This window comes from Scyliorhinus canicula, chromosome 13 (assembly GCF_902713615.1).
Source record: "Scyliorhinus canicula chromosome 13, sScyCan1.1, whole genome shotgun sequence".
Taxonomy (NCBI): domain Eukaryota; kingdom Metazoa; phylum Chordata; class Chondrichthyes; order Carcharhiniformes; family Scyliorhinidae; genus Scyliorhinus; species Scyliorhinus canicula.
Genome location: NC_052158.1, coordinates 146,613,702 through 146,633,576, shown reverse-complemented (window position 1 = coordinate 146,633,576; position 19,875 = coordinate 146,613,702). Strand labels below are relative to the sequence as shown.

General features: G+C 50.7%; 1 protein-coding gene across 3 annotated transcripts in view; it reads right to left on the bottom strand.

Moving 5' to 3' along the window:
• LOC119975763 (mediator of RNA polymerase II transcription subunit 12-like protein) overlaps positions 1 to 19,875 on the bottom strand; it is a 640,706-nt gene that overhangs the window by 491,531 nt on the left and 129,300 nt on the right. For all 3 annotated transcript variants that reach the window (XM_038815591.1, XM_038815593.1, XM_038815592.1), the window contains exons 11-12: positions 2,761 to 2,897; positions 274 to 408 (exon numbers count right to left, since the gene is read on the bottom strand). In XM_038815591.1, the coding sequence (XP_038671519.1) occupies positions 274 to 408; positions 2,761 to 2,897 (272 nt within the window). The remainder of the gene's footprint in view (positions 1 to 273; positions 409 to 2,760; positions 2,898 to 19,875) is intronic.

The window sequence follows — 19,875 nt, the reverse complement described above, 5'->3', positions numbered from 1 at the left end:
TGGGTTAGGTCCCCACACTGCCGGTGCAGACTCGATGGGCTGAATGGCCTCCTTCTGCACTGTAAATTCTATGATCTAGGAGTATTGGATATAAAACACTCCTATCCCTCACGTTCAGACGACAAGGAGACTGGCTCTGAAGGAACATACATTCCAACGAGGTTAAAAGAGGCTTGAAAGGTTCTCAAAAAGATTAGCAACAGTGAGGTAGAGAGGATTGACGATATTTAACTTTCCTTCTGCTCGTCTCCAGATTTCAGACTGGTTACTCACCTCGGCCTCGATTTCAGCCTGCCTCTTCTCCAGGAGTTTTGCCACTGCCATCGCTCTGTGTTTCCCACACCGTTTGCAGCTCACTGCCCACTCACACAGTAATGTCACGACTGCCTCGTCATTGGGTGCAATTTGCTGTGAGCAGAGTGGGGGTAAAGAAAAGAATGAGACATCTTGTTTGCATGAAACTTTGATGACACAAGTAGCTGGTGGGATGGGTGAGTTAGGAGAGGAAATAACGTTCAGATTGGGTTGGGGGTGGATGAAAGAGTTGGAGAGGAAAAGGTTAACAAATACCGATTAATGGAGCCAGAATAGCTAATAAACCTCGAGTCGTTTGTTCTCCAGATTACCAGCCACCGGTCTAATCATAGAACCGTTACAGTGCAGGAGACCATTTAGCCTGTCATGTCTGCGCCAGCTCTCCAAACGAGCACCATGCCTTGCTGTCTCATTCTCCTGTCTTTTCACCATTCCCCTGCACATTATCTCTATTCAAGTGGTGATCTAACGCCCTCTTGAATGCCTCGATCGAACCTGCCTCCACCACACTGCCAGGCAGCGCAGTCCACATCTCAACCACGCGCTGCGAGGGAACGTCTTTTGCCCCACATCACATTTGCTTCCTTTGCAAATCACTTTAAAACTGCGTCCTCTCCTTTTTGATCCTTCGACGAGTGGAAACTGGGAAATTTACGTCAAAACGGCACCTGAGCACTGCTGCTTGGATTCCAGCCACTTCAAGTTGGTGGTTGTATACCATATTAGTGAATATTAGTGAATCTCCGCCTGGGGTTCCCCGTGGAGTCAAGCAAATTAAGATGTGTGAACCTATGTCTTTCAATTATCCATATAAATCTATGATTGGGACACGGCATAGCCACAGAACAGAAAAGAGGAATTATTCGACCATCAAGTTTACATAAATGAAGAAATCGCGAGGCTGACGGGTAGAAAACAATTGTTGTTTGTTAGAGGATTTAATTCAGAATAGAGAGGCAAGTGTCCTGATCGGCTATGGTTGAAGTATTTGGAGGAAGTGCCTTGGAGTGTTGGGAGGTGCAAAACTGAAAGGAAGGCCCATAACCTCCAGTTGCCACAGCGTCGCATTTAGGGAGTACCCCAATGATGCGCTGGGGAATCCCTTTCAGGAGGTCCCACGCAAGGGTTTACTACCCACCAATTGACCAGAAATGCCAACTTCCTCTGGACTGGGAACCATCAATCACTAACCTCCACATTTAATTTTAAAAGTGTGGCGTCTCATTCCTTCCGAATTTAGTTTGTGTGGGGGTTTTAAGAAAATTAATCTTTTGTACTTTTGCTGTTGGTCTATTTTATCTCTCTGCATCACACCATTCTTCCACTCGCATGTTCAGTATATGAATTAAGTCCAATTTATACTTCCGGGTACGCACTAATTCTGCCCACAGCAGAATCTTCAAGAGCCCATGGAAGCAGAAGGCCTAATCCCATTGTAAAAGCTGCAGGAAATGACCCTGCCTCCGGTGGAATGGCTGCTGTGGGGTTCCAAGAAGATGGGTAGCAATCTTTGCTCCCAGGCAATGAGCCCAGCTGCCCCAGTGCTCGGCAAGGGTTGGGGGGGGGGGGGGGGGGGGGGGGGGGGCATGAGGAGCAGCCTCAGTCAATCTGGAGTGTGCTAATAGCTACACTAACAATAAATTTAACATAACCAGTCGAGCTCATAACGTGGCTCATTTACAATTGCTAGAAGCGGCGTACATTCATAAACAGTGGCCTGTTCTCTGCAAACAAAAGGAATATATTCAAGCCTTGCACCTATTTTAAATTAGCCAGGGACCTTTATGCTTTATCCATGACCACTCCTCAACCAATCAGAGTCTACTGGCCAATCAATCAGTAGCCCTTTTGTCCTGTTGTGATTATTTGCAATTTGGCATTCTTGCATTTGTCCTTTCATTTCAAAATGAAAACTCTTCTCAGCAATGTTCAGGGTCTATAAACGATTGTTTATATTACCTCCTAGAACCTCATCACATTTTTCTATCCCTGTACTCAAAAATAATCAAAAAGTACTTTTACGACTTTATCAATCAGTACTCGCACTTTCAGCGAATTAGGTATTTAATACGCAAGAGCTTTCTGTTTTTCCGCACCATTCGACGTCTTTGCAATGAGTGGATGTTAGGGGCTGTTTAGCACACTGGGCTAAATCGCTGGCTTTGAAAGCAGACCAAGGCAGGCCAGCAGCACAGTTCGATTCCCGTAACAGCCTCCCCGAACAGGCGCCGGAATGTGGCGACTAGGGGCTTTTCACAGTAACTTCATTGAAGCCTACTCGTGACAATAAGCGATTTTCATTCTCATGTTCGCATTTTCTTGTTTTCCTCCCAAAATTCATTACCTCAGCTTTTTCCACATCAAGTCGCAGTAATTACATTAAATCAGCAATGTCCTCAAACACCACACATACTCTTACATAAGGTGCATCAAACTACCACTCACCTCTTGGCTGTCCTTGCTCTGGCTTGACCCAAAGATCTTGTGGTACAGGCTATCTAGAGAGTTGCTGGAATCAGATCTGTCAAAGCAGTGACGATCCAGTACTTCCAACGTGTGCAAGACCTTGCTGATTGTGAAACCTTTAGTAAAGGCAGCAAGAAGGGAAAAATATACATTAGACGATACCTTGGCAAGAAATGTATCAATGACAATACTTGCTCACACGGTGTGCACTTCTTGCAAAACAAACATCCATGTGCATGTTACGAGATGGTTCTTAGAACAGATATTATTATTTTCACTATTTTGCTTTGAGTATTGTACCTGACCCAACCCAAGAAGGCGGAGTCACCTTTGTTAAAGGAACGAATGCTTTTAAACAAAATAAGAGCTGTAAAAGCAAAGGGAGGGGAGCCTCTCCCCATTAATCTGCACCATTCAATCGGATCGGGGCTGGTCCTCACTTTCCTGCACTTTCTCTGTAACCTTTTGATTCCCTTACTGATCAAAAATCTGTCCATCTCAGCCTTAAATAAGCACAAGGACTCTGCCCCCACAGCTCTCTGTGGAAAGGAGTTCCAAAGACGCACAACCCTTTGAGAGAGAAGAAATCCCTCCTCATCTCAGTATTAAATGGGCACCCCTAGACTCTCCCATGAGGAGAGACACCCTCTCAGCATTTACCCTGTCAACCCCCTTAAGAATCCTGTATGTTTCAATGAGATCACCTCTCATTCTTCTAAATTCTGGTGAGGAGCTAGCAGTGGAGCCAGGTAAAACTCCCGGCTCCCGTACCAAAAATAACCAGAGAATGGCCGGGTCCATGGCCGCGCACAGCGACGTACAACATGGCGCCGGCCGTGCGCAGACCCGACCTGCCAAATACGGCCACACAGGCCACCCCCTGGCCACTCACCACCAGTCCCCTCAGCCCTCAGGTAAGCCCCCCCCCACCTGCCAGTGACACGGCTTCCAGCTGGGTAGGGCGGCGCTGGACACTGTCCGCAACCGCCAGGTCGGGTTCCCGACCACTCAGACCACACGTCAACCGCGCAATCGGGAACTCGGCCCATCGGGGGCGGAGCATCAGGGGAGGGCCTTCAGGTGACACGCCAACACCGTTGCAATGACATGCGACGCGATGACGCCACTTTAGAGTGGCATAGACTCAAAACCGACGTCAAAGGGGATTCTCCGCCCAATCGCCGATTACAATATCATGTTGGGCGGCGGAGAATTCCACCCAATATCTTTCCTTAAATATGGCGAACAAAACTGCTCACAGTACTCCAGATGTGGTCTCACCAGTACCTTATACAGTTGCAGCAAGATTTCCCGATTCTTATACTCCAAACCCCTTGAAATAAGGGTCAACATTCCATTAGCTCCTGGTTACCTGCTGCAACTGTGTGCTAGCCTTCTGTGTTTCGTGGGCAAGTCTCTGTACATTGCAGTTTTCTGCATTGGGGCTGGTTTAGCACAGGGCTAAAGAGCTGACTTTGAAAGCAGACCACGGCAGGCCAGCAGCACAGTTCAATTCCCATATCAGCCTCCCCGAACAGGCGCCGGAATGTGGTGACTTGGGGCTTTTCACAGTAACTTCATTTGAAGCCTACTTGTGACAATAAGCGATTTTCATTTCATTTTCATTTTTCCTCCATTTAAACACACTGTTCTTTTGTTCTCCCTTCCAAAATGAACAATTTCACATTTTCACACATTATGCTGCATTCGCCAACTTTTTGCCCACTTACTTAACCTATCGATATCTTTTTGCAAACTGTTTGTATCCCTCACACATCTTGACTTTCCATCTATTTTCCAACCGGAAACCATCGGCAGATTGGCTCCCTACTGAAGGACAGGTCTGATGCGTTCAAGTCAGGCGACCCTGGTCGTGCACTCAGATCCTGCTCGAACCAGCTGGCAGAGGTGTTCGCGGACACCTGTCCCTACTCCGTTTTGAGGACCCCACCTGCTTCAAGAAGACCACCATCATACTGGTGTCAAAGAAGAACCAGGCAACGTGCCTCAATGACTACCATCCGGTGGCCCTGACTTCAGTCGTAATGAAGTGCTTCGAGAGGTTGGTCATGAAGCACATCAACTCTATACCTTCATCCGCTGCAATTCGCATTCCGCCGCAACAGGTCCACAGCAGACGCCATCTCCCTGACACTACACTCATCCCTGGAGCATCTCAACAACAAGGGCTCGTACATCAGACTCCTATTTATTGAATACAGCTCCACCTTCAACACCATAATCCCAGCCAAGCTCTTGGCTCCCCACCCTGCAATTGGATCCTCGATTTTCTGACCAACAGACCACAATCAGTAAGAATGAACAACAACACCTCCTCCACAATAGTCCTCAATACCGGGGCCCCGCAAAGCTGCGTACTTAAGCCCCTACTATACTCATTATACACACACGACTGCCTGCCAGAGATTGGTTCTAATTCCATCAACAAGCAATTAATCTTTGGAGAGCTGTGGAGGTTCGGTCATTGAATATATTCAAAGCCGAGTTCGATTTTTGATTGATGAGGGAGTCAAGGATTATGGGAGTGGCAGGCAGGAAAGTGGTGGTAAGGCCACAGTCTACTGGAATGGTGGAGCTGGCTCGCGGGGGCAAAAGGCCTATCCCGCTCCTACTTCTTATGATTTGTACATTTTTGAGAAACCCATTTTACAAGTGTCAAGTGTTGTGTTCCTATATTTAAAAAAGTGTGGTGAACGTGCAATTTGCCTGGGAGCAGTGAGATGTTAACCACCTCTTTCTCTCCACAAATGCTCTGCTTCAGCACTTTCTGTTGGAGCTGAGATTTCCAGCTGTGTGGAAAGTACTTTTGTACTGTAGCAATGGAATCATAGAACACCTACGGTGCAGGAGGCCATTCGGTCCATCGAGTCTTCGCCGCACCTCTGGAAAGGCACCCTACCCACGCCACCACCCTGTCCCCGTAACCCCACCTAACATTTTGGACACTAAGGGGCAATTTGCCATGGCCAATCCACCCAACCTGCACATCTTTGCACTGTGGGAGGAAATCGGAGCACCGCAGTATTTTGCTTTTATGCACTATTCAATTATGTCGCCTCTACTTGATGTTGAAAAGAGGCTTTTTTTTTTCTTTTTAAAAAGTGACCGGGACAAAGCGGACAGGAAAAGCTTTATTTTTTTAAAATAGAAAAGCCCAAAGCAGTGAAGATTAAGAGGAGGATTTAACAGCGAAGTTCAAAATTATCAAAGGTTTTGGTAGAGTAAATAAGGAGAAACTGTTTCCATTGGCAGGAAAATCGCTAACCAGTGGACACGGATTTAAAACAATTGACAAAATGGGAGACGCAATTTTTTTTGTTTTAGAAGAGGAGCAAGTTCTTATCGGAAAGGAAAGAATTTTAAAAGGGGAAGTGAATAAATACTAGAAAACAAACAAAATGGCAGAGTTATGTGGAAAGAAGAGGAGAGGTTTTTTTTATTCGTCCATGGGATGTGGGCCTCGCTGGCTGGGCCAGCATTTACTGCCAGCGCCAACATTGACTGCCCATCCCAGAGGGCATTTACGAGTCAACCACATTGCATTTTTTTTTAATTCATTTGCGGGATGTGGGTGGCGCTGGTTAGGCCAGCATTTCATGCCCATCCCTAGTTGCCCTTCAGAAGGTGCTGGTGAGTTGCCTTCTTGAACCACTGCAATCCCCGAGATGTACATACACACACTGTGCTGTTAGGAAGGGAGGTCCAGGATGTTGGCCCAGGGACAGTGAAGGAACAGCAATTATATTTCCAAGTCAGGGTGGAGGGGAACCTCCAGGTGGTGGATTTCTGCTGCTCTTGTCCTGGATGGTAGTGAGTGTGGGTTTGGAAGGTTCCGTCTCAGGAACCTTGGTGATTTGCTGCAGTGCATCTTGTAGATGGTACACACGGCTATCACTGTTCATCGGTGGTGGAGGGTTCAAATGTTTGTGGAAGGGGGAGCTATCAGGCAGGCTGCTTTCTCCTGTATGGTGTCGAGCTTCTTGAGTGTTGTTGGAGCTGCATTAATCCAGACTGTGGATCTGGAGTCACATGTAGGACAGATAACGTAAGGACGACAAATTTCCTTCCCTAAAGGACATTAGTGAACCAGATGGGTTTTTAAGACAATCGACAATGGGTTCATGGTCACCTTCTAGAATTTATAATTACAGGTTTTTATTGAATTCAAGTTTCCCCCTCTGCCGTGGCAGGATTCGAACCCGGGTCCTCATAGCACGACTCCGGATTTCTGGATTACGAGTCCAGTGACAACACCACTACTTCCCCCCCGAGTGGGCTATTTGGTTTCCCGTTCAAAGAACGGGCCACAGAAGGCCCAATGAATAAGCCAGGCGGTACAGATGCCCGTAGTGTCCTAAAAAGTAAGGTTGGGGGGGGGTTGTTGGGTTACGGGTATAGGGTGGATACGTGGGTTTGAGTAGGGTGATCATTGCTCGGCACAACATCGAGGGCCGAAGGGCCTGTTCTGTGCTGCACAGAACAGGCCCTTCGGCCCTCTATGTTCTATTACAGCAACATTGCAGTAGTTTGTCAGCAGCGAAGGCAGTGGTGGGGAAGTTGCTGCTCGGGGAGCACATGCGGCCCACAAGACATTTTGTTGACCGCTGCCCAAATGCAGGGTTGTCACATTCCACAAATTTCCATCCGCGTAGATTTTTTCCTATCGTTATGACTGAAGTGAGTCGCACGTAAAGCGAGGGCAAGTGAAGTGCGGTGCGTGCTGATTGCTCACAACATTGACTGTGAGAGCCGTGCACTCCCTCTGCATCGAAGTGTAAACATTTATTTTGTTTTTACCATTTGAATAATAATAATAATCGCTTATTGTCACAAGTAGGCTTCAATGAAGTTACTGTGAAAAGCCCCTAGTCGCCACATTCCGACACCTGTTCGGGGAGGCCGGTACGGGAATTGAACCCGCGCTGCTGGCCTTGTTCTGCATTACAACCCAGCTGTTTAGCCCACTGTGCTAAACCAGCCTCGGTTGATAGTTGATGTTGATAGTTCCATTAATATGTAAATGGTTAAACATTTTTCATAACTAATTATGAAATATTCGGCACGTATTAAATATATTTAATCTTATTCAAGGGGCCATGGTTAGTGAACAAGCACAATTTCAATCTTGCGGGTCACTGAGATGAAGGAGGCCACTCATATGGCCCACTCACTAGCCTAGGTTGCCCATCAGGGGCTGGTTTAGCACAGTGGGCTAAATAGCTGGCTTGTAATATAGAAAAATGCCAGCAGCGCGGGTTCAATTCCCGTACCGGCCTCCCCGAACAGGCGCCGGAATGTGGTGACTAGGGGCTTTTCATAGTAACTTCATTGAAGCCTACTTGTGACACTAAACGATTATTATTATTACTGAGTCATGGGGTTAAGACTGGGGTCAGGCAAACAAGAAGTATCGCTGAGGTCTTGGGAAGGGGGCCCTGGTGCTGCTGAGGCTCCCAGGGTCTGGCACAATAGGGTAGAAGGGTTCTAGGTTGTTGCCGTCCTGGGAGGAGAGAGAATCCACTAAACTGGCAATACAAGGGAAGCCAGGCAGGGAATTACTGGCCATCAAAGCTCTTTTGCATTTAATAACCTGAATCCCCCTTTACAATCCACCACTGTCAGGCTCCAGAAGGACTTCAAGTCTCATTCTCGTCAGTCAACAGCAGTGAGCAAGGTTAAAATCAGAGGGAAGACCAGGTGAAGGCAAAGAGATTAAACTTATTTTTAAATTAGGGAGGAGCTCTACCATGTATATTTTTGAACTGCAGAGTAAAATAAATTATATACATCTCCGCTGGTTCATTGGTATATATAATACTTAGAATGGAATAGTGCCACAAAAACTGAAAGTTACAAATATGCTTGCTCGTCTATGCTGAGATAATAATAATAATAATAGTTTATTGTCACAAGTAGGCTACAATGAAGTGACTGTGAAAAGCCCCTAGTCGCCACATTCCAGCGCCTGTACGGGGAGGCCGGTACAGGGATTGAACCCGCGGGCTGCTGGCCTTGTTCTGCATTACATAGGATTTACAGTGCAGAAGGAGGCCATTCGGCCCATCGAGTCTGCACCGGCTCCTGGAAAGAGCACCCTACCCAAGGTTAACACCTCCACCCTATCCCCATAACCCAGTAACCCCACCCAACCCAGGTATTTAGCCCACTGTCCTAAACCAGCCCCTGATGGCTCGTCTCAACTGGTGTAGCATTAGGCTTGCAAGGTAGGATGGAAAGAACAAGTTAAGTACGACTCCTACTTTTAATCACTGTTCAGTGATATTTCTGGGAAGGTTAAAACGCGAGTCAAGAAGGAATATGGCTCAACCTTTGTTATTCACTGCAGCAACGTGGACATTGCTGGCAAGGCCAGCATTTATTGCCCATACAAAGTTTCCCTGAGAAGGGCTTCTTCGTGAAGTGCAACAGTCCATGCTGTGAAGGGGATTTAATAGGCAGGATTCTCCATCTGGGAGGCTATTTTCTCCCACAGGAGCTGAATTGCACCTGACTCGCTCATACTGGGAGCACAAATCAGGAAGCGATTCCCAATCCTTAGCCATGCAAATTTTTGCATGGCGAGGATTGCAAGGGATTCGGTGGGGAATCTCGGCATCAGGCCGCCATTTTAAACGGGCTGCCCGATAGTGAGGTCTGGCAGCTGGGCCCCCTCCCACCCACGCAACACAATTCAGTCCTTCCCCCAGTGTTTGTTTTTGGGTCATCACTGCTCTGTGCCGCTCCCCTTGAGAATTGTTCTATTCATCACCCTTCATTCTGGAGTGGTTTTGAAGTGGTCAGCTGCAAAACTAACAGAAAGCATTGAACTCTCTTTGATGTGGTCCAGGAGCTGTCAATCACAGCTTGATATTTATAATGCAGACAACTGGATGGAAGCTGTCAATCACAGCCTAGTAAAATCAATATCAAAGAGAAATTAATGAATGGCTTGCAGGTCAAAGATTGGAGGGCATTTAAGTCCAGCTGACTAATTTTCTCTTTCCAGGAATTAACAGGTGCTGCTTCTTCTGCCTGAGCCAGCAGATGTATTGCAAAGCTGAATTTTAACGGTGTAATTTTTTTCACTGACTCTGCCTGGACTGCCCCCTAACTTCCAGGCAGAGGGTCTCTCTTCTGGTGGGGGCTGCCAGGCAGAAGGTCTCTCTTCTGGGGGGCTGCCAGACTGGGGGCTACCAGATCGAATGGAGACTCTTATGAGGGACTCTTTAATTATAGGGTATCTGGTGGGGGTCCTCTTAATTAAGGGGCCTCGGGGGGGGGAGGGGAAACTCTCTTTAATTAGAAGGTCTCTGGGGGGAGGTGGTCTATATGGTGGGGGTGGGGTGGGCAGGTCTTGCATTGTGGGGAAGGGGTGCGGGAGAGGGACGGTTGCCCTCCGATGGACTTTAGGGGCAACTCCCTTAGAGAGTTACCCCCTTGACCCACCATGAGGTCCGCCACGTCAGGTACACACTTGTCAGGACAAGCACTTAATCTCACCCACACGATTCCCAGCCCAGAGGACCAGCGAATAACACGAGCCCGGAGAATATGGTCCCCGGTCCGTTAAGTGGATGCAAAAGGGTCTTAATGAACTATTTTCAACCTCCCGCTAGCATGGGACGCAAACGTCGATCCCAAAGGCAGTGGGGGCTGGGCGCCGATCCCATTTTCTGCCTGACGCCGGATTCTCCGGTAGCGGAATTCCCGATGCAGTGGAGAATCCAGTCCAATATCTCAGTAACTTCAGAGTTGAGATTCAATTATGAGGATGTGCAACAGGCTTCATATGCAGTCCAGCCTTTGCCGAAGGATACTGGTGACGTTTTGAACGACAGTCCGACAGTTTTGCGGTTGTTGTTTTTTTAACGAAATTGTTACCGGCCTTTTATTTCCACAATTCTTCTTGAACCAAATTCCTATTTCCGAACCACCTTGGTGGGCTTTGGACCCAGCAACACCCCCTCCCCCACCCCCCAACCCCATCGCCCCAACACTGCCCTGCCGTGTCTCAACCTTCCCACCTCCACACATGAATACAATAACCTGTGAACGTTCATTGTGCGAGACGCGAAGCATGGCCAGCAGAGGGCGGTAACTGCACTGTCAGCAAAGTTCACTTTTACAACATTTGTGCCAGGCAGCCTTTGACAGGGCAGGAGAGGAGCTCAGAGCCTGCATTACAGCAACAAACTAAGATGTATTTCAGCGCCCACGGGGGAAGTAGGTTATCCCATCAGATGTGACACTTCTCCACAACGAAGGAAGAGTCTCACCCAATATTACAGCCAGTTATTTCCCTTCTGCAGTTCATACCATTTGCTGCTGCTGTTGTTTTCAAACCTTGATGGGCCTCCACAGAGAGTTTTCTATTCTATCCTCACAACGACAAACTCTCTTCATTTTTCTTTAAAAGTCCTATTAAGCACATCAAGAGCTAAAAGATGCGAGAGCTAAAAGATGCGAGAGCTAAAAGTAGTTTGTGGCTGTGCCTAGGTTCCTCACACTGTCAGCTTCAGTGACGATTCAGAACCAGTTTCCACTGACAGAAGCTGCACTCCTTATTTCAATAAACCTATTCGCAAGCCATCAGTTTGCTCCAGAGGTTTCGTTCTCGGCTTCATTGCCACGCTGTGAAGCGTCCTCTGGTGTTTGGGAAGCCTAAGTTGTGTCGCAAAGTCTCCCTCAAGATCAAGTGGAGACGATCTGCTGAAATCCCAACACAGTGTATCTGTTCAAACGGCAGTGTGAGCGTGTAGAAGCAGGACAGGGGAGATAAATAATCACTGAAGATTGTAATTCAGAAATAGGTTTTCCCAAATCCAATAGCAAATTAATTTGAGAACTTCATATGCTTTTACATTTCAACAAAAGCGCAATGCAAAAAGGAAACCACTTTGCGTCAATAAAAGTTTGAAGTGCAAACGTGAAGTAAAGGCACAGTCAAACCCCATTGCTGTTCTCTTACAACCTTTCTGCATCCTGCCTATACCTAGGTCAGACGTATCCCCGGACACACAAACACACACACACACACAAACTGAGGGGCAATCTGGCACAGCCAAACTACCTAACCTAGGGTGGCACGATGGCACATTGGTTAGCTCTGTTGCTTCACAGCACCAGGGACCCGGGTTCGATTCCCGGCTTGGGTCATTGTTTGTGCGGAATCTGCATGTTCTCCCCGTGTCTGCGTGAGTTTCCTCCACACGCTCCGGTTTCCTCCCACAAGTCCCTAAAGACATGCCTGTTAGGTGAATTGGACATTCTGAATTCTCCCTCTATGTACCCGAACAGGTGTCGGAGTGTGGCGACGAGGGGCTTTTCACAGTAACTTCATTGCAGTGTTGATGTAAGCCTACTTGTGACACTAATAAAGACTATTGTTATTGCATGTTTTTGGATTTTGGGAGGAAACCGGAGCACCTGGCAAAAACCCACGCTAATAAAGGAGAACAAACAGACTCTGCACAGACAGACCGCAGGTCAGAAATGAACCTGGGTACCTGGTACTGTGAGGCAGCAGTGCTAATCATTGTGCCACTGTGGTGAGATAACCACTGTAGTTATGTGTACTGCAGTAGGGGGATGTATGCCTGTACCTGTAATACAGGTTCCTCCGGTAAGCCCCTGCCGGCTAGCTCCGCCCACAGGGAGCTTATGTATAAATGTATGAGAGCTGCTCAGACCCTTAGTCTACTGTTGCAGATGGAGGGACAACATCGTACAACAATAAAGCCTCTATTGTACTGGTCTCTCGGCTTTGAGTATAATTGTTAGCGCTACAATTTATTGCTGTACGATTTCCCAGTCACCATGGACATCAGAATCAAGCCTGACCGTCTGCAGCTGGATCCGCATTCGCCTCACGCCAGAAAAGACTTTGATCACTGGCTCGCAGTCTTCGAGGCCTACATCTCTTCAGCACACCCTCCCCCGACAGAGGCTCAGAAAAAGCAACTCCTGTACTCCAGACTTAGCTCCAGCGTCTTTCCGCTCATTCGAGATGCGACCGACTACACCGCAGCTATGGAACTGCTCAAGGAGAACTATGCACCATCGGCAAACACCCTGTTTGCGAGGCATCAACTTTCTACTCGCGTCCAGCAGCCGGGTGAGTCGATTGAGGACTTCTGGAGGGCCCTTATACCTCTGGTACGAGACTGCGACTGCCGGGCCCTCACAGCCACGGAACATTCTGATTTACTCATGCGCGATGCCTTCGTTACAGGCATTGCTTCTGACCCCATCCGGCAACGACTGCTGGAAGGGGTCGCCCCCGACCTCGCGGCCGCAAAGGCCCTGGCGCTCTCCATGACGGCCGCCTCCCGTAGTGCGCAAACTTACTCCGCTAGCCACTCGGCCCACCCGTCCTACCCCTCGTGGACCCCGCAAACGGCTCCCCAGGCCCATCCGTCCTACCCCTCGTGGAACCCGCAAACGGCCCCCCCAGCAGCCACCCCCGCGCACTATGCCTGCGCTGCCCGCCGCACCGCACCCCCTGGGGGTCCCCATTGTTACTTCTGCGGCCAGCAGAAGCACCCTCGCCAACGCTGCCCGGCCCGCACAGCGACCTGCAAAGCTTGTGGCAAGAAAGGCCATTTTGCAGCGGTGTGTCAGTCCCGGATGGTCGCCGCTATCGCGCCGCCGGTCCCCACGCCTCAGCCGCTCCCTCAATGGGCCCCGCCGTCCGCTTCCCCCGACCCCACGTGCGATCAGTGGGCGCCACCATCCTTTGCCGCCCCCGCCACGTGCGCCCCATGGACGCCGCCATCTTCATCCACCACAGCCATGTGCGTTCCATGGGCGCCGCCATTTTGTTCCGACCCCATAACGTGCGCTCCATGGACGCCGCCATTTTACCCACAGGTACTGCGGATGCCGCCATCTCGTCTCCAGGGGCCGCCATCACGGGACACGGGTCGCTACCGCTCCTCGTCGGACTCATCTGACTCAACCGACGACCAACCACTGCTCGCCTCCGTTACGCTCGACCAGTCCCGTCCTCGCAACCTGGCACCCTCTTCCACATCGGTGCTGGTCAACGGCCATGTGACCTCCTCCCTCATCGACTCCGGGAGCACCGAGAGCTTCGTCCACCCGGACACGGTAAGGCGCTATTCCCTTGCAGTCCATCCCGCCGACCGGCAGATCTCCCTTGCCTCCGGTTCCCACTCTGTCCCGATCCGGGGTTTCTGCCTGGTTAAACTTACTGTACAGGGCGTGGAATTCGACCGTTTCCGTCTGTACATTCTCCCCGACCTCTGCACTTCACTCTTACTAGGCCTGGATTTCCAGTGCAATCTCCAGAGCCTCACCCTCAAATTCGGTGGACCCCTACCTCCCCTCACCGTTTGCGGCCTCGCGACCCTCAAGGTCGAGCCTCCCTCCCTCTTTGCCAATCTGACTGTGGATTGCAAGCCCGTCGCCAGCAGGAGCAGACGGTACAGCACCCAGGACAAGGCCTTCATCAGGTCCGAAGTCCAGCGGCTGCTTCGGGAGGGTATCACCGAGGCCAGCAACAGCCCTTGGAGAGCCCAGGTGGTAGTGGTTAAGACCGGGAAGAAGCACAGGATGGTCGTGGACTACAGCCAGACCATCAACCGGTACACGCAGCTCGACGCGTACCCCCTCCCCCGCATTTCTGATATGGTCAATCAGATTGCACAGTACCGGGTCTTCTCTACTATTGACCTGAAATCCGCCTACCACCAGCTCCTCATCCGTAAATCGGACCGTCCCTACACTGCGTTCGAGGCAGACGGTCGTCTGTACCAATTTCTGAGGGTTCCCTTCGGCGTCACGAATGGGGTCTCGGTCTTTCAGCGAGAAATGGACCGAATGGTTGACCGGTACGGACTGCAGGCCACCTTCCCGTACCTCAACAATGTCACCATCTGCGGCCATGACCAGCAGGACCATGATGCCAACCTTTATAAATTCCTCCACACCGCATCTCTCCTTAATCTCACGTACAACAAGGAGAAATGCGTGTTCCGCACAGACCGCTTAGCCATCCTTGGCTACGTAGTCCAAAACGGACTACTGGGGCCCGATCCCGACCGCATGCGCCCCCTCATGGAGCTCCCAATTCCCCACTGCCCCAAGGCCCTCAAACGCTGCCTTGGGTTTTTCTCTTATTACGCCCAGTGGGTCCCGCAATACGCAGACAAGGCCCGGCCACTTATCCAGTCCACACATTTTCCCCTCTCGGCCGAGGCACAACAGGCCTTCGCCCGCATTCGATCTGACATAGCCAGGGCGGGGATGCACGCCGTAGACGAGACTCTGCCTTTCCAAGTAGAGAGCGACGCTTCAGATGTCGCCCTTGCCGCCACGCTGAATCAGGCCGGCAGACCCGTGGCATTCTTTTCCCGCACCCTCCACGCCTCCGAAATTCGGCATTTCTCTGTCGAAAAGGAAGCCCAGGCAATCGTTGAAGCGGTGCGGCACTGGAGGCATTACCTGGCCGGCAGGAGATTCACTCTCCTCACTGACCAACGGTCGGTAACCTTCATGTTCAACAACACGCAGCGGGGCAAGATCAAGAATGACAAAATCTTGCGGTGGAGAATCGAGCTCTCCACCTTTAACTACGAGATCTTGTATCGCCCCGGCAAGCTCAACGAGCCCCCAGACGCCCTCTCCCGAGGTACATGTGCCAGTGCACAAGTGAACCAGCTCCGTGCCTTGCACGACAGCCTTTGCCATCCGGGGGTCACTCGCTTGTACCATCTGATCAAAGCCCGCAATCTGCCCTACTCCGTCGAGGAAGTACGGACAGTCACCAGAGACTGCCAGATCCGTGCGGAGTGCAAGCCGCACTTCTACCGGCCAGATCGCGCGCGCCTGGTGAAAGCATCCCGCCCCTTTGAACGCCTCAACGTGGACTTCAAAGGGCCCCTTCCCTCCACCGACCGCAACACCTACATCCTTAGTGTGGTCGATGAATTTTCTAGGTTCCCCTTTGCCATCCCATGCCCAGATATAACGTCTGCCACCGTCATCAAGGCCCTGGATTCCATTTTCGCCCTGTTCGGTTTCCCCGACTATATCCACAGCGACAGGGGATCCTCATTCATGAGTGATGAGCTGCGTCAATTCCTGCTCAGCAGGGGTATCGCCTCCAGCAGGACGACCAGCTACAACCCCCGGGGAAACGGGCAGGTAGAGAGGGAGAACGGGACGGTATGGAGGGCCGTCCAGCTGGCCCTACGGTCCAGGAACCTCCCAGCCGCTCGCTGGCAGCAGGTCCTCCCTGACGCGCTCCATTCCATTCGGTCGCTACTGTGCACCGCAACTAACAGTACACCCCATGAACGTGTTTTTGCCTTCCCTAGGAAGTCCATATCCGGAGTGTCGCTCCCGACTTGGCTCACGACTCCGGGCCCAGTCCTTCTCCGTCGGCATGTACGGCACCACAGGCAGAACCCCTGGTGGACAAAGTACGCCTTCTCCACGCCAATCCTCAGTATGCCTACGTGGAGTTCCCCGACGGCCGCCAGGACACAGTCTCGCTCCGGGACCTGGCTCCCTCAGGTGCCGATCCCATGCCCACACCCCTTCCCGCGCCAACCCCAGCGCCCCCCTATTCGTCCCCATCAGGTCCATCCCTCATCCCCCTGCCCACCCTGGAGGACACGGAAGATTTCGGCTTGCTCTCGGAGTCATCCCGCCAGCAGCCAGCACCAACACCGCCAACACCTGCACCATCGTTGCCATCACCGCCTGTGCCGACATCACCACCACAGCTACGCCGATCACAGCGGAACGTTCGACCACCGAGTCGGCTCAACCTGTAACCTGCTAACCGGATGGACTCTTGATTTTCCTTGTTGGACCCTCTTGTAAATAGCATCCTTTGTATTAGAGTTACATGTCACCCCCGCCGGACTCATTTTTACAGGGGGTGAATGTGGTGAGATAACCACTGTAGTTATGTGTACTGCAGTAGGGGGATGTATGCCTGTACCTGTAATACAGGTTCCTCCGGTAAGCCCCTGCCGGCTAGCTCCGCCCACAGGGAGCTTATGTATAAATGTATGAGAGCTGCTCAGACCCTTAGTCTACTGTTGCAGATGGAGGGACAACATCGTACAACAATAAAGCCTCTATTGTACTGGTCTCTCGGCTTTGAGTATAATTGTTAGCGCTACAGCCACCATGCCACCCCTGGAGTCCATTGTAAAGCAGAGAAAAAGATTTTAAAGATGGAGTCAGACTGTGAATCTAATATTGACTCAAGTCATGCCCAGTGGACTTTTGCTTCCTGGATATATTTTAAACTGATCGGCAATTAAACGTTTAGGCAAAGCAGACAAATGATCATGCTTCGTCTAAAGAGTTCAGCAGCTACTGCTGGAGGAGGACCTCATGTTTCCAGAGTTGCAAAATTTAGCATTTACCCAATCAGATTAAATAGTGTTTTGTTAGCTGAAACTCAACACAGCTCCTCATCACACTCTGATAAACATGTAACCAAAGATAGCCTCAACTTCCGCAGATTGACAATCAGAGTCCCATTGCCATTCCTTTCTTACCTGAACTGCTTTGATCCCACTCGACCTTCCGAACGCAGGTCGGGCACGATCTGTGCAGTGCAGCGCGCTCCCGAGGCCTTCAATCAAGCCCTTCAAAAGCGGATGAAAGGAGACCACACTCCCTTTCTTGCAGAACTGGCTGCCATAAGCCAGGTAAGTTAAAGGGTCAGGCAACTTTAAAGGTATTTAAACTATTATTCATGGGCGTGGGGGAGGAATCGTGTTGGGCCTCATTTGGGGGGGGGGGGGGGGGGGGGAAAGAGATGAGAGAGTCGGGTCTGACCTTGGGGGGGGGTTGAAATTCCAAGGGATCGAGGGAATTTGAGGGAATCCTATGGAGGATTGGGTATGGGAGGGGAAGGGGAAATTCCGTGGGAGGATAAAGGTGGAGTTTCCTGGGAGGTGAGCGGATTCCCGTGGGTGGAGGTCGTTGGGGAGTAGAGTAAGTTCCCTGGGGTTTAGTGGTGTGGGGGGACTCCCCTATAGGGGGGGGGGGGGGGGGGGGGGGGGGTGGTCAGTGTGGATCTGTATAATAATTACCCAAAAGGTTAAGGGTGGAATTCTCGGCTCCCGCGATAAATCGGGAAGGCCGTTGTGAACTCGGAGGCCGCTCCTCGCACCTTATTCTCCCCCACCCGGGGGGCTAGGAGCGGCTGACGTCACGACGGCTCCAACCCGCGCATGCGTGGTTGCCGTCTTCCCCTCCGCTGCCCCGCAAGACGTGGTGGCTTGATCTTGCGGGCGGCGGAGGGGAAAGAGTGCGTCGCTTTGAGACGCCGGCCCGACGATCGGTGGGCACCGATCGCAGGCCAGTCCCCTCCCGAGCACGGCCGTGGTGCTCACTCCCCTCTCAGCCCCCCACAAGTTTCAAACGAGCATTTGGCGGCCATGTTCACGACGGTAGCGGCCAGGTGTGGTTGCCGCCATCGTGAACCGGTCGGGAACGGCAGGCCGCTCGGCCCATCCGGGCCGGAGAATCGCCAGTCGCCGTGAAAAACGGCGAGCGGCGATTCTTCCGAGCAGGGGGTGGGAGAAACGCGGAGGGTGCCAGGGGGGCGTGTCGTGAGTCACCCGGCCCTCCCGCGATTCTCCCACCCAGCGTGGGGAGCGGAGAATCGTGCCTTAAGTGTTTCCTGTTCTAGCTTTTTCTGGGTAGCTATTGATGTAATACAGTTGAACCCGCTCTGCTGGCCTCTCCCTGCATCATAAACCAGCTATCTATCCAAGTGAGCTAAACCAGTCTCAACCTTGCCCCTCGCCCGAGGTGTGGTGATCCTCAAGTTAAACCACCAACAGTCAGCTCTCACACACTCTCTCCTCTCTCTTGGATCCAAAAGCAGTTTACAATTTCAAGCTCATTTTCAGATGGTTCTTGTCCAGGGCATTAGCCTAGGGGATGTTGGCACTTGCCAGGAAATTGCCGTAAAATCCTCATCTGAGAATTTCTGGGGCCATTCGTTACGCTCTCTCTCATCCCTTCTGTGGGGGTGGGGGAAGGGGTGAGTCACAGCGCATTTCACAGACACCTAGTCTTTGAGAAAAACATACACCTTTTCGTTCACTAATTTACAGGTAGTTCATTCTCAATGCCAAACTAGCTTGCTCCAAATCGCTCCGATTGGCAGCAGGCTCCCAAGAGGTAGCTCTCGTGCATTAGGCGGCAGCAAAGACCATTGAGCATGGCTCGCTCCGTATTTTCTCGGCTGATGGTCTTGGCAGACCTAGGGGGCTCGCCTTTGGCGTGGTTGACAGCTGTTCAAGACCCCCAAAATCTGTTCAGAGGTTAACGGTTCAAATGGAGCACAACCAGGGCAACTGAAGATTCAAAACAATCACTGGTACAGTGATCCAATTTACACTACAAGGTAAGAAGGGTCCTTTCAAATACTGTTACCCAGAATTCAGGAAATTTGTAGTGGAAAGAATAGTAGGGCTATGAGCATGTGGTAGAGAAGTGGGATTAACTTGAGGGGCACAGAAGTACAGATTCTGTTACTGGACTAATAATCTAGAGGCCTGGCCCACGACCTTAAGGCAGGAGTTCAACTAACACCACAGTAGGTGGGGAATGTAAATTAGTTACTTAGATAAATCTGGAAAAAACATAATGATCAATATCAGTGACCATGAAACTACCAGATTATCGTAAAAATTCAAATTGCTCACTAACACCCTGTCGGGAAGGAAATCTTCCAACATTACCTCGTCTGGCCTACAGATTCCAGACACAAGTCAACGTGGTTGACTCTTACCTGCCCTCTGAAATGGTCTCGCAAGTCCCTCAGTTGTACAGTGCGAGTTGATTAATGCCGGCTTTACCAGTGATGGCCACATCGCGTGAATAAAGGGGGGGGGGGGGGGGGAGAATTGGACAGGTCTTTCAAAAGAGCCAGCCAGCACATTTCTGGCTGCTCCTATGTCATACGGAAATCAAGCTAATTTGGGTGATCAAAGCACCTACAGAGGGGAACCCCATTCGTTTCTAGCTCATCTGGGATCCAAGAGAAGGGAATGGGGGAAGAAATGGACACAA